Genomic DNA, 24,052 nt, shown 5'->3' with positions numbered 1-24,052 from the left:
AAGCTTGCAATCGGTGGTGGGGGCGCAGTTATACATAGCTCATGAATATGTAGGACTAACTGGCAGCAGGTTTACTAGTCCTCTAGTGATGATCTCCTGCTGATAAAACAGGGATTTTTATCAAAACTACAGCTAGCAGACCAGTAAGTGACTCCACACTGGAATCAAGGTCTCTGTCTCTACATCATGCTGTTCTCAGATTAGGCGGCAAACACCTGGTGACGGATTCCCTGTTTAGCTTTGAGCTCAGGTTTGTCCATTGCAACGTAAGTACTTTATATACCTGTCTAGATTGGTGATACTCCAACTGTTCCTCCCAGCTGCACGATTGTGACTAGGAGGAGTCTGAATGTAGTAATGGCCCAACATGCACCACTGTAATCCATTGATAGTCAGTCTCTGGCACTGATAGAAATAACTGAGAATAGAAACAGCCAGTGTCATTGCGATATCGCAACAGAAAGGGGCCAGACGATCGCGGCGTCTGGTTTCATTAACTCCTGTACTGGTTAGAAGTATTTCACCATCTTATTAAACAGTGCAGGTTTCTTTTTCTTGCCAGCAGTGCAAGAGTTAATCTGTTCAGTTGAAGCTCCTGGAGCTTTCCTATCTCGACTGTCTTAGCTGTTCAGTGTTGGCCACTCCCCACTACTATATATGCTTGCACTTATGAGTTGCCAGCGTTAGTTCTTACTGCCTGGTGTGGAGTTGGAGGTGTTGTCTGTGGTTGGAGTTGGCGTTTGGAGTTTTATTCAGGAAATTGTTGCTTGGAGTTTTGTTTGAGTGCATATCCCCTTCCTATCCTATTTGGTTTCTCCTACCTCTAACTCTCCTGTGTTCCACTCTGTTTTTTCTTGTGTGTATTTTGTATGATTGTTATTTTCATTTATCCCTGTCCGTCTTCCCTTGCTTGTCTGGTTAGTGTATTCCTATACACTTCAGTTTCCTACGTCTCTGGGGGGGGGGAGACAGATAACGGTTAATTTATGAGCTTAGTAAGGCACGTGAACCCGGCGTCTCCACCTTCAGGAGTAATCCGGGGGACAAGGATAGACCAGGGCTCCCCTAGTTCTAGGAACCTGGTTAGCTCCCACAGTCCCAAAATACTGTGTGACAGCCAGGTTATCTTGTGACTTGTGAGACCAGGGTCCTCTGTTATGGTGATTGGTGGGGTTCCTAATGGGTTCACCCCCACTGATGTAGCATTTATCACCAAACTAGTAGATAACTGGTGATAAGTTAATAAATGTTTCTGACTGTAATTTCTTTTTAACTAAAGGATTCATATAGACCGGCTAAGAATTGATGAATGAGCATTTGCAAGAACACTTGTTCCTGTTTATACTGGTAAACAAGCAAAACACTTGTGATTGTATTGTTTATACCGTCATAAAGATCATGCACGTTAACAGGTGATTGCTGGCATGTTTACATGAATCGGAAATCCAAATGCTTTATACCTGTCTCTATTCATTTTATTATTAAGTTGTATGCAAATTATCCCCCTCCAGAGGAAAGAAAGATCTCACAATATATCTTGAAATATCTATTATCCTCAGTCGGTTAACAGGTTGGACATTGACTTGTAGGGTAACTAGCTCCAATAGTTGGCACTTCTCAGATTCTTTTTCTGGATCTACAAAACAATTTGTACACTTTTTTTTACCATAGAACATTGCTAAGAGGCCCAAGGTTTAGCTGGTCTCCTTAAATGGAATCTGTCAGCAGGTTTATGCCTTGTAATCTGAGGGCAGTATGAGGTAGGTGCTGAGACACAGATTTTAGCAATGTATTATTTATTAGGCTGTGTGCTGTTATTTCAATGCAATGAGCATTTTATTATCACAGGCTGGACTACAGCTCGCGTGCATCCTGGTCCAACTCCACTCCCAGCACTGAATAGCAGTTCACTATCACTATACAATGTACATAGAAAGCTGTAGTGTGGGCGGGGGCAGCGTTTTGAGCTCTGCTATATGCTACATCCCAAAACCCTGATTGTATCACAACTGCTGCACCCAGTAAACTAAGTGATACATCATTGGAATCAGGGTCTCTTTTCCTACATTTTGCTGCTTACATAGCAAATATTTGGTGACAGATTCCCTTTAAGGAGAGCCAGTCCCAAAGATTCACTGGTTGTGAAATATCTGAAACATAAAGATTGAAGCTTGCTGTAAATGAAGCTGGGTGCGGGCAATATTCTAGACACAGGGCTTTATTTTAGGAAGCGATGAGACGTCCAGATAGCGTAGTAGGAGCTGGTGCTCTCCCTATACAGTTTTTACCCAAGCATCTGATAAATGCTGACTACTGCGGAATTGCAGAATGAACTATTATAATTTAGTATATGTGCTTTTAAATAAGATACTTTATTTGGCAGTCAGAACCATATATGAGGCTGCCAGGTTTCATTTCACTGTGACACCAGTTTTTCCTCTGAACAAGAGTCAAGAATCCTTGTCAGGTTCCAAATTCTAATAAATTAGTTGTGAGATAAATCATAATATTCATTTATTTAAAAGTCTGGAAATTAAACATTCTGGTGCTACACGGCTAGCAGATGGGCTAGTTATATATAATTCAGATATAACTGTGCATGATGAAAGACATGTAATTCTAAAAGTATATGATCTATAAGGAGTATCTGCCTACAGTCAGAGAGATGAGACAACGGGTTTAATCTGGGGACGAGCTACGGTGCCTTATCATAGATATTTCATCTATTAAAAAAAAAGTTCGGTATGATATAAAAAATTACATATATTAAAGGGGTAGTTTCATCTTCTTATATGGGTAAAATTAGAAAGTATTAGTAAAAAAACAAAACAAGCAACTTTGCAATATATTTGTTAAAAATCCTCTTCATTCACAAGAACGAAGGAATTTTTAATTTTATCAAAGTGTTCGTTGCTTAGGTTACCGGCTTCTCCTACAGTCTATCAGTAGTGGCCTGTGTCCTAGAAGATAAGGAGCATAGCAGTTACAGGCTCTTCGCTATAGAGTTTATAAATGCTATTCTGAAGCTGGCCAGGGCCTTGAAGGGGCCATCTTTAGTGTTCCAGTGCTCCTCTGGGACTGCAGAGGCAAAGTCTGCTTGGGATAGCGCTCCACGGACCACGGCTCTTTTTCTAACTGTAAATCACCAGGAGCACACCACCACCTGACAAGCAGGAGCACACCACCACCTGACAAGCAGGAGCACACCACCACCTGACAATGAGGAGCACACCACCGCCTGACAAGCAGGAGGCGGGGAGGCTGGGGAGCAGTGTGCTCCTGATGACAGGAGGGGAGAAAAACATTTAAAATCATAGTACCCTTATTATGCATCCATATAATTATATACAGCTCTGGTAAAAATTAAGAGATCACTGCACAGTTTTGTAAAAATCACCATCTCTACATGTCTGACAGCCATTCCATTCCAGTGTCAGTTGAATTCCAACCACCGTCCACCTCATTCTATTTAAAGCCTTTCATCAATGAGAAGCAAAGGAGAGCCAGGCTGAAGTTTGCCAAAGACCATGAGGATTGGACCATAGAGGACTGGAGTAAGGTAATCTTCTCCGATGAGTCTAATTTTCAGCTTTGCCCCACACCTGGTCGTCTAATGGTTAGACGGAGACCTGGAGAGGCATACAAGCCACAGTGTCTTGCACCAACTGTGAAATTTGGTGGAGGATCGGTGATGATCTGGGGATGCTTCAGCAAGGCTGGAATTGGGCAGGTTGATCTTTGCAAAGGACGTATGAATCAAGCCGCATATAAGGTTATCCTTGAAAAACACTTCCTTCTGCTCAGGCAATGTTCCCCAACTCCGAGGACTGGTTTTTCCAGCAGGACAATGTCCCATGCCACACAACTAGGTCAATCAATGTGTGGATGAAGGAGCACCACATCAAGACCCTGCCATGGCCAGCCCAATCTCCAGACCTGAACCCCATTGGAAACCTCTGGAATGTAATCAAGAGGAAGATGGAGAGTCACAAGCCATCAAACAAAGAAGAACTGCTTACATTTTTGTGCCATGAGCGGCATAAGGTCACCCAAAAGCAGTGTGAAAAACTGGTGGAAAGCATGCCAAGACGCATGAAAGCTGGGATTAAATATCATGATTATTCCACCAAATATTGATTTCTGAACTCGTCCTGAGTTAAAACATGAGTATTGTTGTTTCTAAATGAATAAGAACTTGTTTACTTTGCATTGAGGTCTGAAAGCACTGTGTTTCTTTTTATTATTTTGACAATTTCTCATTTGTTGCAAGTAAATACAACATTTTTAGCTTTTAATTTCGGAGACATGTTGTCATTAGTTTATAGAATAAAACAACAATGTACATTTTACTGAAAAATATATCTATAAAGAGAAAAATCAGAGAAAATGAAAATTTTGCAGCGGTCTCTGAATTTCTGCCAGAGCTGTATGTTTAAGATAGTTGCACTACAGTTATATATACTGTATATACACATTGTACAGCTTTCATATCTGAATGTAAATGCTTTTCATAGAGAATATACTGCACATAAAAGCACTTGCCGGTTGTAATCAGCCCATATAACACTTTAGCCCCTGTTCACATTACTACAATGAAAATGCAGAATTTGTCAGGACTACTACTACTTCAGTTTCCATCAATTATCTCCTTTACCAGCGTGTAAATGCTTATAGCGACATAATTGTTGTGGTTAAGCCTGTTATGAATGTGGCTTTACATTTTGCCACTTTTGGACAATGGTTCTGACGTGATTGGTGACGTTACTATGTCCTCTTTTGTCTTTACAGTGTCCATGGACAATATCGGAGAGAAAGGTGAGTCTGGCTTTTAAACAACTTTTCCAATAAATAGTGATATTCATTATGGATCATTATTATTCACTTCATGACCAAACATTTATTTGTGACTTTTTGGGGGTGCCGTATTTAAAGAAAATCTGCAGTCAGTAGGATCAACCCTCCTAAGTCGTCTATAGGGGCATGGAGGTCATAGAAAGCTGAATAAAATGACTCCTTGATATCTGTGATCAGATTATTTGTTCCAGAGAAATCCACATTTTTCTTTTACATAAATGAGCTGTTAGATCTATGGGCGGGACACTAATCTCCCAGAGAATCTGCCTCCAGAGATTATTATAAATAAAAGGGTCGTTTCCAGTGTGAGACACGTAGATCAGGAGAGCAGGGAGCGGCCATTACACATCACACATCACTTTTACATGAAAGCCCCCTTTCATGTAAAATAATCTCTGGAGGCAGATTCTCATGCAGATCAGTGTCCCGCCCATAGATCTTAACAGCTCATTTACATATATGAAAAATGTGAATTTCTCTGGAATAAGACATCGGATTGCAGATATCAAGGTGTCATTTTATTCATCTTCCTATGACCTATGTGCCCATATACATGACTTAGGAGGGTTGATCCAATTGATTACTGATTCCCTTTAATATACTAACTTATGTAATATCAGCATTATTACTGCTGTGAGTCCATAATCCTAGTAGTCAAAGTGATATTGGAAGTGATTTGGCAACTAGGAGTGCAAAAATGATGTATCGGGCACATAATTTATGGGTCATGTTGATGCTGAGAGTACTGTCCCGGTGGTGATGTATGATGTATATAGATGCACACAGCAGCCTGTTTCATCACTGGATGGCGATACACAGTTGAAAGCACTGATGGAGGAGGGAGCATCTGACTCTCCCATCGTCCCACCTCTGCGTTTGTAATCTCAGCACAGTGGGCACGATGACGTAATTACAATGCGCCCACTGTATCGAGATGTGCAGATGATCTGAAGACACAATGAAGAGACCGGAGCAGTGGGGGAATGAGGAGAGGTGAGTATTTATTTTTTTAATGTGGGGCCCATTATACTGTATGGAGCAGTATGTGGGGTCCATTATACTGTATGGAGCAGTATGTGGGGCTCATTATACTGTATGGAGCACTATGTAGGGCTCATTATACTGTATGGAGCACTATGTGGGGCTCATTATACTGTATGGAGGACTATGTGGGGCTCATTATACTGTATGGAGCAGTATGTGGGGCCATTATACTGTATGGAGCACTATGGGCTGCTCAATATACTGTATGGAGCACTATGGGTGGCCATTATACTGTACGGAGGACTATATGGGGCCTTTACACTGTATGGAGCACTATGTGGGGCTCAATATACTGTATGGAGTACTATGTGAGGATATTATACTGTATGGAGGTCTATATGGGGCCATTACACTGTATGGAGCACAATGTGGGGCTCATTATACTGTATGGAGGACTATGTGGGGCCCATTATTCTGTATGGAGGACTATGTGGGGCCCATTATTCTGTATGGAGGACTATGTGGGGCCCATTATACTGTATGGAGGACTATGTGGGGCCCATTATACTGTATGGAGGATTATTTGGGGCCCGTTATACTGTATGGAGCACTATATGGTGCTATTACACTGTGTGGAGCACTATGTGGGGCCCATTATACTGTATGGAGTACTATGTGGGACCCATTATTCAGTATGGAGGACTATGTGGAGCCATTATACTGTATGGAGGACTATATGGGGCCCATTATACTTTATGGAGGACTATGTGGGACCATTATTCTGTATGGAGGACTATGTGGGGCCCATTATTCTCTATGGAGTATTATGAGGGGCCCATTATACTGTATGGAGGTATATGTGGGCCCATTATACTGTATGGAGGTCTATGTGGGCCCATTATACTGTATGGAGGTCTATGTGGGCCCATTATACTGTATGGAGGACGATGTGGCGCCATTATACTGTTTGGAACACTTTTTATGGGGCCATTATACTGTTTGGAGCACTTTTTGTGGCCAGTATGCTGTATGGAGCACTATGTGTGTCCATTATACTGTAAGGAGCACTTTTTGTGGCCATTATGCTGTATGGAGAGCTGTGTGGTGATTACATTTGAAGATTGATACTGTGATGGGATCACCATTCCTTGGGGGATTGAGGGAGAGGGGGTACAGTAGGGTCATCATACTGTGTGTGTGGAGGGTACTGTAGAAATTAACTGTGGACTATAAATACGGTGTTTGGGGGGCACTTTTGTTGCCATCATACTTTATTACCAGTATTATTCAAGGTATTTTTATCCTTTGTTATTACATATTTAAATTAAGCCATCGGGCCATATGCTTTTTACTGCTCTTACATAATATATTATAATATTCCAATATTTTATTCTAAGATCTATTAATTAAAATGTACTTTGCTCGTGGAACAACCTCTTTAAGTTTGTTTCCGTATGAAAAAGTTCATCGCTATATTTGATGATAAGGAAAAACGTACCCAATTGTAGACATTTTTTAATAAATATCAACTTTGGCCCACGACTTTGTCCAAGCTTTTAATTTTGGCCTCTGTGTATTTGAGTTTGACATCCCTGAGTAACTGAAAGGCTATGTGCCCACGATGCAGAAATGCTGCAGATTTTTTCTGCATCTCCCTGGCAGGAAAAACGCATGCAGATTTTACATGCGTTTTTCCCGCCAGGTAGAAGTGTTTGTCAAGTGTTTTTGCATGCATTTCTGCATGCGGGTTATCAAGCGCTTTTCCAAGTGATTTTAGCATCACTTGGAAAGTGCTTGACAACTTGGTCACACTATATAAATCAATGCAACTGGCATGGATTATATAGTGTGACCAAGTAATAGTTAAAAAAAAAGAATAAAAATTGTAAAAAATAAAAAAAACTCATTATACTCACCTTCTGCTGGTTCCTTCTCCGATGTGTCTGGTCTCTTGTACAGCTCGCGGTGATGTAAAAGGACCTTTCATGACGTCATTTAGTCATGTGACAGGTCACGCGAACGCCAACATCAGCGGTCGCGTGACCTGTCACAAGACTAAATGACGTCATGGAAGGTCCTTTTAGACCATTGCAAGCTACAGGGGAGCCAGGACGCACCATAGAGGAGACCGGGGGACATGGGAAAGTGAGTATAATGTATAGTTTTTATTTTAAATTCTTTTTTTTACAGGTACTATGGTACCCGGGTCTGGAGGAGAGTCTCCTCTTCTCCAGACTCGGGTACCATCCGCACATTGAATCGCTTAATATCCCCATGTGCACATGTAGTCATGCGGATATTAAGCGATTCAATGCAAGTCAATGGCGGCAATTACGCTGCATGTCCGAAAAATTAATGGACATGCTGCGGATTTTTCAGCAATGATAATCCGCAGCAGAAATTTCCGCAGCATGCGCACAGCACATGAGGATTATCATTGGGGACCATGGGGCAAGCGTTTTTTAAGCGTTTTTGCTGCGGAAATTCCACGGCAAAAACGTTTGAAAAACGCATAGTGGGCACGCAGCCAAACTCGCTGCTTTTACATAAAGCTGAATATAAACCTGACAGATCCAAATTCACTTTCTGAAGGTGAAGACAGAAAAGCAGGAGTGAATTTTCCTTGCAGACGTGTGACTACATGCTGCTTCCTTCACCGATAGTAGCTGGCACAGGGATAGAGGAGCCGTCCGGCCCGCGGCGCTCAGTGATTACAGGCCGGCTGTCCACAGCTTCCACTATGGAGCGCACCGCATACTGTGGTATTACTGATCACTAGTGGTGCTGGCCGCCAGCAGATCCGTACACAGGGAATGTCACATGTATTTAATTATAGATTCATTTATGAGATTATAAAGAGTATATGGACTATAAATTGTAGCTATTTATATATCTAAACACTCCCCTGGGGCAGCCATATTGCTCGCACACAGACAGTACCGCAGGCTCCAGTGCTTAGTGGCGGCTGCAGTGGATGGGGGTAAGTGACAGAAGAAGGCACCGCAGCCTTTGTGCGCTGTTGATGAGGGAGAATCTTAATTAAATCATGAAACTGCTGATGTGAAAAAAAAAATCTCAACTAATATAATAAACTTATTAATAGTAGTCTCCTAAGGTTAAGTTCCCACGTTGAGCTTCTGCTTATTTTCCCTGCGTGAAGAACGCCAGGTCTTACATTTCCAGCAACGTGGATGGGATTTCTAGAGATCTCCGGCCCACTGTGCTTCTTTTTACAAAGCGTAAACTGACCTGCGGTGCGTGGTTCAGTACTGCAACATGTCATTTTTTCTTGCAGGTACGATGAGTATTATGTGTGGATTTTCGCCATAGATTTGCATTAGATGCGGATGCGCAAGTAAAACACACACATGATGTGGAACCGCACTAAAAACACACATGACCGTATCAAGTTTTGTAAAAGTCAAATTCCAGGAAGGATCAAAAACAAAGAAGTTTTATTTAAAACGTGATAAAAAGACACTCAAAAACGCAAGTAACCGAATTTACATAATTGATGCAAAAATGCTGCAGAAAAACTGCAACATCAAAAACAAATCAAACACTCATTGTTGGGAATATAACCTAATGGTATGTGCGTCCGTTCAGTATTTTCAGCAGAAAAATCTGCTGCGAATATGTGTGAATAATTTCCCCTGAGTGTTCCCAGAGAACCCAGGTGCGATGTCTCACTACATCATGGATGTATGGCAAAGGGGTTGTCCTCTTTTAAGGACTATTTTTTACTTAAATGCTGGTATTTGGAGCTAAAAACCATTTTTGCTATTGAGTTTCATGAGACTTTGCGCTGTTCACCTTCTATAGCTTCTGAGTTGCACTGTCTTTTGCTGGCTGCAGAATGAGTTAACTGAGAAGCCATCAGTGAGATGGTTCTGAAAACCTGACTGGAGAGTGTGAGTGTTTGTAACTCTTTTATCTGTCTTTTTCTGAGTTTCTTTCAGTTGATTTATGACCACAGACGACATCAAAGTTGATGTACTATTCATTGATGTCAATGAATAGTACAGGTCATGTCTGTTTGGCAGATAATGGAGAGGAATATGTGAAAATCCCTTTTTAAGTATATAACACTCAGAGATACAAACCCGTTCAGCAGGATTAAGGGTGGTCCTTTTGGTTCAGGGCCCATATTGTCATACTGATGCACTCTGGGGGCCGCACTAAGAATGAAAGAGGTATTACCTTCTGTGACATTGATGGCATATTGAAAATATATGCCACAAATGTCTGATACATACATATTCTACTTACAGGACTTCTACTGATCAGCACTATAATGCTGTGTGCCAAGGATGAGTATTTGGTGAGTTTTTAACGTTGCGTATTTTTGCTGCGTCAAAAACTCTGCGTCTTACAGTTCCAGCAAAGTTGATGGGATTTATAGAGGAAAAGTATAATAGAAACACGTCACCACTTCTGCATTTATCACCCACTCCTGGTTTTGGCTTAAAAATACTGATGTAATAGTGACCAAATACTGAACGTGTGAACGTGGCCTAAATCCTCCTAAAAAACATCTCTTTTTATATTAATTTCACGAGACTTCCTCCCATTTTTTTACGACAATACATTATTTATTTAGTGTCTAAAATTATGCTGTAAAACTGATACATTTTTGAAAATTTATCACCCAAAGAGTGTTCTCCAATGATAGGATTATGTAATATGTTATATAAGTGATATACTGTACAATAAAATCATGAGGGTGGGTGGAAGTCTGACATCTAGGACCACCACTGTTCTCCAGCACTAGGTCTGAGGTTCCTGGCACTTCTAGGCAGGGATCTGCAGTACTGTCTGGTTCAGGTAAAGGGACCAGTGTAGGGTAAAGCTGTGATGGAGCCGCGCTGGTTCACTAGAGAAGCAGCTCCTTCATTCTGATTTTTGGTGAGGGTTCCTGGAATTGATCTTCTGTATTGCTTAACTTTTGAATCTCTATTTTTCATTTTAATCTGCACCCTGGATCCACTCAGGAACACCCACAAAAAGACCAAGAACATCCACTTTTAGTCATATGCATAAACCATATTCTTGTCACAAGAAATGTGGAAATGATCCTCACCCATCAGTGAATTGTTATCCCTGTTGATGGTTGGAAATAGCCACAGCTTAATAGCCAACTTTCCTAACTTTTATAAAAGTTACTTCTTTCTCTAGTAAAAAGAAAAATCCTAACACTTCTAAAGTTCACAGTAATTTACCAGCTGTCACAGGTTTGCTGGGACAGAGAGGGGTCAGAAGACCTCAGCATCTGAGATCATGTACTCATGCACTGAATAGAAGCACTTTTCCCTCATATTAAAGGGTCTCTGTAGCTTCCTGCATGGAGGATCTCAGCTGTGTAGTATCAGCCACTCCCCTCCCCTATATATTCTGGCCTCTGGCAATGTGGATTGCCAGTGGTAAGTCTTGTATTGCCTGTTGAAGGAGTGGAGGATTTGGTGTTTGGTAGAGGCGTATTGGAGAGTTGTTCTGTGACTGTTGCTTGGGGTTTTGGTTGAATGCATAATCCCCATACTCTCCTATTTTGTTTACCTTCCTAATGCCTCCGGTGTTTCTCTCTATTGTCTGTGAGTGCATATTTTATATGATTGGTATTTTCATTTACCCTTGTACTTCCTTCCTTGTTTGTCTGGTTTTGTATTTACATTCACTGTTCCTCCCCACATCCTTGGGTGGGTGAGGGGACAGATATGGACTGATTCAGGAGTACAGCATGGTACGTGGCCCCAGCATCTTCAGCATCAGAAGTAACCTGGGGAGTAGGGATAGCTAGAGCATCCCTAGAATTAGGGACAGGGTAGGAGCCCCTGGCCTCGGGTTATCAGACAACAGAATCTTGACACCAGCCCATTCATCATAGTTATATTGATTTATATTAATACTATCAGCCACAACATTAAGGGGAATTTATCAACAGGTTTTTGCTATATCATCTGAGAGCAGCATGATGTAGGGGCCGAGACCCTGATTCCAGCGATGTGTCACTTACTAGGCTGCTTGCTGTAGTTTTGATGAAATCACTATTTTATTTGCTGCAGATCTAGCAGTGCTCTGAATGCTGAGCTCTGTATAACACCGCCCACACCACTGAGGCGGGATGGATGGAGTATGATCAGACCATGTTCCTGTACGGTCAGACACAGCCATTACACAGTACATAGCAGAGGCACATTTATAAGATTATCTCAGCACATGGACATTTTTTTTAACACATCCAATTGTGGAAATTATTATTATTCCAAGATCTGTTGATTAAAATATACTTTGCGGGACAACCCCTCTTGAGCGTTAGTTGGGCAGAAAACACCTTTCTGTTCAAAGTCATTTCTATACCCATTATCTACTAGAAAGTGCTTTACATGTGAAAGGGTATACATAGCAAATACCCTTACAATAATCTTGAACAAAGCGTGACGGCGACTGGTAGAGGAGGACCGAGAACCCTGCCCGCGAGGGCTCACAATCTACAAGGGATGGGTGAGGACACAGTAGGTGAGGGTAGAGCTGGTCGTGCAGCGGTATGGTGGAGTGAGGGTTACTGCAGTTTGTAGGCTTGTCGAAAGAAGTGGGTCTTCAGGTTCCTTTTGAAGGTTTCCACAGTAGGCGAGAGTCTGATACGTTGGGGTAGAGAGTTCCAGAGTAGTGGGGATGCATGGGAGAAATCTTGTATGCGATTGTGAGAAAGGGGGTAAGAGGGGAGTAGAAAAGGAGATCTTGTGAGGATCAGATGTTGTGTGCAGGTAAGTACCAGAGACAAAGTCACCTGCTAGGAAGGCACCATATAGGACAGCGGGGAACGAGGCCCACGTTTACCCGCGCAGATCCGCGGCAGCTGGACAAAAGTGGGTCACTGGTGAGGCAGGCCAGAGAAAGGATAAAAGGGGGTCCTGAGCCAGACTTCTGAATTGCCTGGGAGTTGACCGAGCCCCACACCTGGTGGACGCAGCACGGCTCGGGCGGTCACTACTGGTGCCGAAGTGACCCGGAGCACATGAACTGTGAGTAAAAGACATTGGACTGCAGTACGTTGTCTGTGTACTTTCTCGCTCCTCCAGCACTACCGGTACTGGAACTTCCTGCACCATCACCCCCACCATCCATTGCACTGCCCTGGGGCTACACTCTTCCCGTGGGGAGTTATCCAATCTCAGCTGCACACACCATGAGCCTCAGGGGATTACCTTGCAGCGGCGGTTCATAATAACCACAATCCACGGGTGGCGTAGTCGGACATTATCAATAGCACATAGCAGACTACCATTGGTCTGACCACCCTGAGCCACGGAACCGGGTCGCCACCACTACCCCCATCGTTTCCCTATCGCCCGGCTCCGAGTGCCCCACGGCCCAGGGGGCGAGTCAAATACATGTAGCAAATTATATAACAAGCGTTTCCTCCACATGCAATAATATTGGTGCCTGTAGGACCATTGTATGTTGAAAACATTTTACACTAAAACCATAACTCCATGGATTGTCCTTTTTAATAATAAGGAGCTTCTGGAAACTGTTTAACCACTTGCATGGACCACACTTCAACGCTGACAGCAGAATTGTAAGTTGAATGTGTAGTCTTTGTACGATGACCCAGTAGGAGCCATTTTAACATGAAAATGTTCTAACATGAAGCCGTCGCAAATGAACAATGAGAACACTTCAGTACTATTTATAGGATGGGAAAGGTTCCAAAACTCAACCGAAAATATGGTGCACATTATAGGAGACAGAAAACTTCAGCAAATTAAGTTAAACCATATTGCTATATTGCAGAGTAGACATGAGGAAATAAGATTGATAACATTTTCTACAGTAGCGTAGGATGTGTTATGCTGGACAGGGAAGGATGACGAGATGGCGGTTGACTAGAGTAGGAAGAAAGATGACTTGGAGAAAAGGCTCCAACGACCTTGGGGGTACCGGTTCAAGGGAGTAACTTCTTCAAAGTCTGATAAGTTTTAGTTATGGATTCATTAAGGGTAAATATAGACAAAGTTGAAAAGGTCCTTACATAAAGTTATATTCTTTCCACAGACTAGGTGACACCTTGGTGGTTTGATCGCTGAAAACCACCGATCTCCAGAACAGGGTACTCTCTCAGCGCTTGACTTTCTCCAACAGTCCGATGGATAGGGATTAGAATGGCGGTCGAGCTTGTTATGGAATTAATTTGAGGAAAGGGAAAAATGGAAAAATCATCAGCTCACCAGTGAAGGAGGAATGCCAAAGTGGGCGCAGAGCACAGATAGCTCCATGCCGGTTCCTTGGTCGAATATGCAGGAGAGAAGGGTGGTTCATCCAGCAACCGCTATATCAAAATAAAAAATCTAAAACTTCACATTTATTTTGGATTAACATTAAAAATTGGGAAAATCTAATATCATGCCAGAAAGCGTCCAGATGTCTGATCTACGTATTTCGAGCAAAACAGTCTTTATCATGATGAACACCCTTTTCTCCTGCTTATTATGGAATGCCTCTTTAAGGCTCTTTTACATGGCCAGATCAGATGGCTATGGAAGCATGGCAGCCAACAGAAGAAGCAAATACATGTTTGCCGACTTATTTCTTTTATGCAACCAAAAAGATCCTCATTGCCATTAGCACATATCCTTGTGTAAACAGCAGATGAGCTGCTGACAATATGGAAACTGTATGAGGACCAATAATTGGTCTTCATAGAGTTTCCATTGACCAGAGTTAAAGGGCCTTAAAACAAACACTGGTTAATTTGGTATTTGGTATTGATCATTGAATGTTATGAGCAAAAATCTACTAGTGTAAATGTGTCAGTAGTGTCCCAGTAGGAGCATTCCTCTACTCAACAGGTTAATCTGCCCCCTCTATTCCAATTATAGAGGGGAGGCAGAGGTGAGGAAGCGTAATGTTACCTGAAACATGAAAAGGAACAGCGGATGCCTGTCCATGATAAAGCTGTTCCAATAATTATTCTGCCATTTATTACTGTGAAGATCTGAGGTGGTGGGTTGTAATAATCACCTAGGCAGGTTAATGATGCAACAATATTTTATTCCTTACATCCAAGGTTTTACAACCACTCCAGGTAAATGGCCAAAATACATTGCCCCAGTCCACAAGATCCCCTCCCCGGGGCAGTAGTTCCACCATCTTTGTACCAGGCGATACTCACTGTCTTCCAACTTTTGGTTGGCCCATAGATTTCGTATCTCCAGCCTGTACAGTCTGTATTCACATTTCATGTTCCTCCAGACGACAGATAAAATAATAGAAACACAGGTATCCAGTAGCAACAGTCCTTAAGAAAGGTTATCAGATCCAGATGACAAGTCCCACAACTGTAGCACGTTTATCCAGCCCAGTTGGCAACCGATCTCCAAACTCCATAGGCCATCCATTCATGGGCTCCAGGACCTCAGCCTAGATCCTCTCCCTTTGACGTCATTCCACCAACTGCCACTAAAACACATGGCTTAATTGTCCTCCCTATCCTTGGATCAACCCCCTGGATGGGCTGAAATGTCCACACCCTTCCCCTTAAACATTTGCTTTTAGCTCGAAAAATGAAGAATATTTCAGAAGCCAATCACCTGGGGCTGCATGTGAGACCCCCTTTGTTTACGGTTCCTCTAGGTCTGCTATCCCCATTCATACAATAAGACGTGGCTGAGAGAACAATGACTTGAGGCTCCTGAGATACTGATGACATTAATGGAATGATTGCTTTTCCTTTAGCAATCTCTTGTCTGGCCTTATGTATACATAAGATCCAACCAGCACATCTTCCTCTGCTTACTGTCACAGAATGCAAACATTGGTTCCTGAAGTTAAACACTTTCCAAGTGAAATTAGTGCACTTAAACTGATGAGCAAGCAAAACACTAATAAAACACAACAATTAGATCGACGGACCGGTGCTCCATGCTGGAAAAAGTCTGCATCTCTTAATGCCGCGGACTCCGCTCTACGTGCATTGGTGCAATGGTCTTAGAACAAGGCCAACTCCTTACAATTACTGTGATGGATTTCGCTTTATTCTTGTGTTAGTTGCTGAAGCTTTTAAGGGTCCACACACCAAGTATCTGTCAGTCCTGATGTAAGATGGTAAAGTTAGGGGTAGCCGGAGAGGAATGTAATGGAAATTGCCCTGCAGAGGAATGGGGCTGGAGACCAGAATAAATGTTGCAACACAACTTTTCTGCACATAGAGGCATTACACTTAATGGTTACACACTGCATGCACACTGTTGTCGGTTATACATTACTGGCATTATGTTTAGCAATTTTCCAGCCAAGTTATATATACATCAAAAAGCTGGCATAAAAAAAAATCATGTTGGCCTGCAAAGCAATAAGCTCTTTTTTGACTGTACTGACAGAAAAGTAAATGGGTTTTGGCTTTTGTAATGCGACAATAAAAAAAGAAAAAAAAAATACTTAGTCTTTAAGGTGTAATGTACATACAATATTAGGGGAATATTTAACATTTTCACAAGGAATGAATGGGTTGAGTTCTCTGTTGCTCTAAAGTTAACGTTGTTGTGGCATGCTGGAAAACTGTGTTAGACCTATGGAGGGCCAAAGGTGTTCAATGTGTGGACATTGAAGGCAGCTCTCCCTTACTCTTCACTGAAGCGGAAGCTCATTCTATAAAGAGGCAAAGTTTTGGCGTGGCTGGAGATTGTGATGCAGAGCTGACACTGAGAGAACTGTGTATGAAGAGCACCATGATCCATGGGGGCAGAATGGAAACCATCGAAATAAGCCAAGTGGGGCAAGGGCTGCAGAGTAAAGCTGGACCGGGTGCGGGCTGTTGCACAATCACTGCAACCGACCATTGATTGCTCTTAGTTCTCGCTTGGGTGGAAGTCCAGGTAGATGCTAGGAGTGAGATTGGGTCTCTCTTGGCTTCGGCTAAGGGAGGCCACTTGTCCCTGACCCTCACTGTGGCTTTCTGGCTCTGAGGGGTCATGAACAATCTTTGAGGGCCTTGGAGAGGGTTAGAACTGACTGCATCTCAGTGCACTTTTTTGTGGCACATTTTAGTCACTTTTTTTAGCTCACTCGGGAGAGAGAGCAGGATCCTGGGCTTTCCAAGAAAAAAATGAGTTGACACTAGGGCATAATTGACAGATCCTTAAGCCCCCGTCTCACATAGCGAGATCGCTAGCGAGATCGCTGCTGTGTCACGGTTTTGGTGACGCAACAGCGACCTCACCAGCGATGTCGCTATGTGTGACACTTTGCAGCGATCAGGCCCCTGCTGTGAGGTCGCTGATCGCTGCAAGGTGTCCTGGACCATTTTTTGTTCGTTGCCCTCCCACTGGTCAGCACACATCGCTGTGCGTGACCAGCGGGAGCAGCGATCAGGCTGGTAACCATGATAAACATCGGGTTACTAGGGACACACGCGCACCTAGTAACTCGTTTATCATGGTTACGAGCCTGCTAAAGTGAGCGGTAACCTCCCGCTCACCGTAGCAGAGTGGCAACCATGATAAACAGCGGGTTACTAGGTGCGCGTGTGCCCCTAGTAACCTGATGTTTATCATGGTTACCAGCCTGCTCCTGCTTCAGCAGGCTGGTAACCAGGAGCAGGACATCGTGGAAAGATTCTTTCCACGATGTCGCTGCTCTCCTGATCGTTGGTGAGCCTGCCTGTTTCACAGCTCACCAGCGACCACATAGCGACGCAGCAACGATCCCTGACAGGTCGTATCGTTGTCGGGATCGTTGCAGCGTCGCTAAGTGTGACGGGGCCTTTAGAGCAGGGTTCCCCAACTCCAGTCCTCAAGGCCCACCAACAGGTCATGTTTTCAGGATTTCCTTAGTATTGCACAGGTGATGTAACTATTGCCTGTGCTGTTGATGGAATTATCACCTGAGCAATACTAAGGAAATCCTGAAAACATGACCTGTCGGTGGGCCTTGAGGACTGGAGTTGGGGAACCCTGCTTTAGAGTACTGGCCTGTTATTGACTGAGGGGTGTATCGCCTTCTCGGCATTGCAATCTGATATGACCGTAGATGATCGATCATCCCCCACATTGCAGTTTGACTCTAGACCACTTAGCATAGTACACCTAAACGCAGAGCCCCTGAACTGAGTTGCACAGACAAGTGCCTGTTCTTCTCCGCACCTGTACATAGAGGAGAAAACAATGGCTGCAGTGGTTATCATCCTGGAAAACTGGATTTTTTCCAAGGCATCAGCGGGCTGCTCTGACAAATGTCTTATTTATGGACAACTTTATTGTCGAGTAAATGAGTGAAGGAGGCTGCAGAGTGACTCCCCACACAAGAAGATATACTGTATATGGAAAGGGCGAATAATAGAAGGAAGGAAACATTTTATAATTTTTTTAATGCATAGACCATATTACTAGGTGCATAGCATTTGTCAATTGTAAACAGATTTTTGGGGACTTTAACGAGTTTGTCCACTGCTTAGATATTGATGCTTTATACGTAGAATAGGTCATCAGTATCAGATTAGTGGGGGTCCAGCACCCAGTACTCCATAGATGCCACCTACCAGATCTAAACATTCAGATGACTTTAATAGGAGCTGAGCTGCAGTACCCGACACATGACACTACACAGTGTATGCAACTTTTCTGTTCTGGCAATGTTTACATCCAGTTGGCACTGATTGTGAGGGTGACGGGTTTCAGAGCTAACTTTAGGAAACGTTATGAATATCTCAGTAGTGGACAAACCCTTTTATATTGATTGTTTATTGACCTTTGGATAGGTCATCCGTATCAGATTGGTAGGAGTCTGACTGCCAGCCCCTGCCTCCGATCAGTGGATTGAAGCGCTTGAGGTGATACGTCTTTTGATTGGTAATCAGCCACATCTTACATTTTAGTATGTGTACCTGGTATTGTAGCTCATTTTTTTTTTTTTTTTTTAAAGTTATTTATTTTTGCTGGATGACTTTTGGTTATCATTGGACCCATTTTAGAATCCTTATTCCTCGTTATTTCTATTTAAAAGGAACCTGACAGGAGATCCCATTGCAGCATGAATCAGACGCTGGCGGTGTTATTGCAGCCATATATGTTTCACTGAAGCGCTGCAGCGTCTTAGAGAAAACATTGGCTGGTGACCATGTGTCTTGCATGAGATGATTCGTCCGAGGTCGGTTCCTGACGCCTTCTCCCCGCCCCGCTCTGCTCCCATAGACTGAAGGGTCACTCCCTATACACACCCATAAGGAGAGTGACGGCTTTACTCCATCCTCGGACAAGCCATCCAATATGCATATTCACACCAGCTTTTCAAAGTGTGTTTTCTCTGAAACTCTACAGTGCGCCAGTGTCTGATTCATGCTACCTGTAGTTCTGGCAGGATGAATGTACTGTCATGTTCCCATTAAGAGGTGTGAGGAGGAGACGCCTAACCCCAATGCCCTGTTTACGGTAACAGATTGTTAAAGCACCACTCCTGCTTTGTTTTTTTTATTTCAGCGCTGAAGTGGTGCCATTAATCACATGTTCCCTACCCCTAGTAATATACTTACCAGCCACTGTCTTCAGGTCTTCTCGGCACTGCTCCATTACAGCGCCGCCATCTTGTGACCACATTTTCTGACTGACCGGAAGGCAGAGGTAATAGTCACAAGCTCTCAGTGTAAGTCTATGAGAGCCACGTTCTGACATCATTCTGGCTCTCTTAGATTTATAAGTAGTGACCTCTGGCTCGCCCTGCAAACACTAGAGCGATCCGGCAGGTCACAAACTGCTGGAGACTGACCGGAACGATGCTGATAGAAGGTGAAGACGGTGAGGGTAAAAATAAGACTATGGGCAGGGAATAAGTGATACCAATCCGGCGGTGTAATAAAAATAAAACGCTGGATTCTAATGGTTAGGGTTAAATCTTACCTTTCGAATAACCCTTGCCCTGTTTACAAGCCTAAAATGTAAGCAATTAATGAGTTAGATGAAATGTCCGCTTTCCCTCTGTCATGCACATTTATTATTCTTTATTAAGCCAATATGATCTATTCTTTTCCTCAACCTTTTGGAGTTTAGTTTTCTATCAGTAAGAGGCTGTTTTCCAGCTGCTAAGTTTAGGCTTACGATTGATTTCCTTCTATAAATCTTGTGCGCATTTAGGTCAGGAATTAGGACACTCGCCCGCCCCCCGGCCTGAATACAGAACGGAGGGTCCTGATCGCCTTAGTGCCTCTGAGCAAGATACACTCTTCTGTGTCACACACTCGTGTAACTAACACTTTTGTGGCCTTTATATGATGAACATCCTTCGCTCTTCATTTCTTCCTTGTCTCTAATGTGCCTTCCTATTGCTTCGCTGTAAAGATCTGCCGTCAGCCTGCTCGTATTAATGGTGGCCTTAATCTCCGTGTCCAGATGCTGTGGTGTTACACGTACTACAGGAGGGATCTAGTCTGATGCTGCACGGAAAGCGGCCAGGACATCTGCTGTGCTCACATTTACTGCACAAAGCTCTTCTTCAGTTCATCACTTTCATCTATTCTGCTCTTCCATTCACTGATTCCATTAAATGCGGAGATAAGAGAATTAGGACTTTTTACTGGAAATCGACTTTATTATTTATCTGCATGGCAGCTATATTTTCTCATATGAAATGCTATGTCTACAGGAATAATCAGATTATCGATTCATTCCCTATGTGTGTACGAGGATGAACGACGTGGCGATTGCAATGCATTGCCCTCTTCATAATACTTCCTATAACACACACTTTTCTCTATCTCTTATGATCACGATTAATTATAATTAGGTTTTTGCAAAAATCTCAAAAGTAAATTTATCATCACTGTAAGGACTTACTTTAGGGTATTTCACCGCTAGTATATTAGTAATGATGTGACCTGTGTATGCAGTTTTTATAGATGGAAGTGGTCTTAGGCTGTATAACCAAATCTTACTGGTGGTCCTCCCCTAATGTAATGATTTGTTGAGGTCTACGCTTTAAAGAATCTTGGAAGTCAAAATATTTGATTTTAAACATATTTTTTTTATATCCCTTTTCCTTACAGGTACGTTTTGCGCATCTAAATAAAATTTTCTCTTTCCATTTTTTCCAGTTTTGTGCCTGATAGCGTACCACTTTTTTGTTCTCCTGTTTGTTTGGTCTTACTGGAAGACTATCTTCACATTACCAATGAATCCGACTAAAGAGGTAAGGTAAAGCGCGAAAATGGAATTTCCACTGATCTGCAGTATAAATTCTGGTTTTAATGTACCTGGCTTATCCCATGCTTGTGATCAATTGTGCCGAGACCTTGAGGGGGACCCACATGATACGGAGGATCGCAGGTCCAATGGCCGTACTTTTATGAAAAAAAATGTTTTGGCAAACAGCCATCGTGGTGGGTAGCGTTTTCAGCCACATAACAGCCAATTATCGCTTGTGGTCTCTTCCTTGGAATTTATATGATCACCCTGTAGCTAGATCGGCAATGATAAACACACAGTAAATAACTGAGAGGGGTTGTCAGGGGAAGGGTTGTCCAGATGAAACAAGTCTTCTAAACAACTTGTTACTGATAAAATACAGTTCAAACTAAATACATTAAGATATATATTTCTTAGACCTGATGAGACAGGAGTGCTTACATTCAAAATTTATGTTAGAGTGACTGTATAATACTTTTTAAAAGTTGACCATTTAATTTAATAGCTGGACTTTTAAAAAGGATTATGTATCCTAATTACAGCAGCCTCATCAGGTCTACGAGGTCTAATGTTGTATGCAGTTTACATTGTAAAATTTGGTGACAGATCTTCGTTAACATCAAGGCACAGTAAGGCTATGTGCACATGTTGGGTTTTTGCTGCGTTTTTTTTTCTGCAGGCAAAACCTGCTCTCTTGGCAGTGAAGAAGCTGTTTACAAAAAGCAGGTTTTGCTGCATTTTTGCTGCGTTTTTCAGGATCCCAAAGTTTAGCTTTGCTTTCACCACAGAAGCATGAACACAGAACACCAATGCAAGACATGTGAAACCATAAAACTATTTTTGAAAAACGGGCAATTTGATCAAATTATTTAGTGGAAAAAGATTTTTATGTCTGAAAAAATAGTGACTATTCTGAGCAAAAAAGTTCATGAAGTCATTAAAAAATATGCAATTACAGCGGGGGGGGGAGGTGAATTGGTCAGAATAGTTTACCTAAGACATTGACAGAATTTAGTTTGTAGGACAATATTTACTTTCACACGTTGGTTGGCAACAGGTATTTTTCAATCTCACACCTCGCTCAGCCAATGTTTACTTTTTACACATCACTAATTTAATTAAATTGTACTAATCCTAAGTGCCATTCTGAGGAAACCAAGACATTATGGTTTAAACATGAGAAAAGTATGAAAATTACACATACTGCTGCACCTGCTTTTTTCACTAAAAATGCATCAAAACCTAATACCTGCATTTTTTGCTGCGTTTTTGCTTTTACCCATTGCTTTCTATGAGTGCAAAAAACGCTGCAAAATTGCTGAAAAAACGCTGAAAGAAGGGACATGCTGCATTTTGCAGAGCAGTCAGGAAAAAAATGTGTGTACATGAGATTTCTGAAATCTCATGGATTTTGCTGGTACTGTAAAATCTAAAAACAAGAGACAAAGGGAGCTTTTTAGATGAAAGTAGAAAAATATTTTATTAAATATTATAATACACCATAAAAATTCATAGGAAGTCCATAAAAGGAATAACAGACGATGTGTTAGGAAAAGAGCAGACACCCCAAAAGAGAGTAATCAGCCCTGGGTAAATGGTGCAAAGTATAACACAGAATATGGCACAACCAACAGTATGCACTTTTAACACCTGGCCACATAAAGGCTTATAGAACAAGAGGGGGAAGCAGACAATACTGCTATGGTACATCCACATTAAGTCAAAGCCAAAGAGATGGAAGGTCACAGGTGAAGGAACATGGGGATGCAGTCTGCTGAAAAGTGCAATGTAAAAAAACCATAGGTAATACAACACTTACCCAAGGGCTGAGAACCCCCCAGTGGGGATGAAAGGGTGCAAGGATACCTACCCAACGCGCGTTTCGCTTGGACAATGCGTTACTTTCCCATCCCTTGAGAAAGTATTGTCTGCTTAAGTGTGTTAAGTAATGGGACTTTTATATAATTTCCTGATATAGAGAACTTCCTAGTATTGGTTTCCATTTTGATAAAGCCTGTTTTACTTCTGCACATAAAGGTAGATGGGGCGATAGAACTTATAGTGTGCTGCATATTATGGATGCCTTGAGTAACAGCTCTCGTGCTTATTCCCTTTGCAGATTCTTATTATAATGTACTTTTAGTCGTTTCTTTGTCAGATCTTGGCCTGATCGTCCATAGCAGCTATGGCGGAGGGTGACACAGTTTGGCTTTGGCTTCTCTGATACTGAGTGTGGGATTGTTGTGTAACTGTGTTCTCTGCACGCTCTATGGAAGCTCTTTCCAGAGGCAATTTATTCAATATTTGTTCCCTTTGATGTAGTAAGAACGGATTGCTCAGCTGTTTTCCTCATAAATAACAAACTGTGCGCGCTTTACTGATCCTCTGTGCTTCTCTGTCGCAGCACAAGATTGATGGTATTCGCTAGTTAGAAGGTAGCCTAATTACAGATTATTATTTCTATTGTTTACTTATGTCCTGAGCATAAAAAAATGTATCATCTCCACCTTTCTGTAATCTATCGACCAGCTGATTTGGAGATTATCTGTACCTTACAATGCTCCAGGAAAAGTTGTGCTGAATCTGCTCCAAATTTTTCATCAAGAAACTTTGTGGACTTAAAAATCCCATAAACTCGCATATTGCTAAATTTCGGATGGGACTATACAACAACATCGTCCACGACAGAAAAAAAAGGCCCCACACTGCACCTATGAATACAGATGTGCACCACACCATTCAAAATATAAATTGATAAGCTATCACTGTGCCCCCCATCAACTATACTTATCCACTTTTCTAATAATTTATCTCTCCAGACAGTCCCCATCTCGCCACTTCCATCATCTTCTTACCCGCTAAATGACACAGCTGGCATACTGATGTCATTGCATCGGCTGAGTCATAGAGAAGGAAGCCGAGAAAAGGACTATAATGAGGGCAATCTGGCCATGGGAACCCAGGTTCCTCAGACCCTTGGCGCTAGCCAAGATTGCCCTTATTATATTCCGTCCCTGGCTGGTGGCCGTAACAAATTGCTTCCCAGA

General features: G+C 42.3%; 1 protein-coding gene across 1 annotated transcript in view; it reads left to right on the top strand.

Annotated features, from left to right (window-relative positions):
* ZDHHC2 (zDHHC palmitoyltransferase 2) overlaps nucleotides 1-24,052 on the top strand; it is a 125,411-nt gene that overhangs the window by 53,743 nt on the left and 47,616 nt on the right. The window contains exons 2-3 of the mRNA XM_073645413.1: nucleotides 4,789-4,815; nucleotides 20,915-21,009. Of these exons, the coding sequence (XP_073501514.1) occupies nucleotides 4,789-4,815; nucleotides 20,915-21,009 (122 nt within the window). The remainder of the gene's footprint in view (nucleotides 1-4,788; nucleotides 4,816-20,914; nucleotides 21,010-24,052) is intronic.

The sequence above is a fragment of the Phyllobates terribilis genome, unplaced genomic scaffold (assembly GCF_046119375.1).
Source record: "Phyllobates terribilis strain yellow unplaced genomic scaffold, ASM4611937v1 Scaffold_1__5_contigs__length_1240528914, whole genome shotgun sequence".
In the NCBI taxonomy this organism is placed as follows: Eukaryota; Metazoa; Chordata; class Amphibia; order Anura; family Dendrobatidae; genus Phyllobates; species Phyllobates terribilis.
This window is presented reverse-complemented; position numbering and strand designations above follow the sequence as displayed.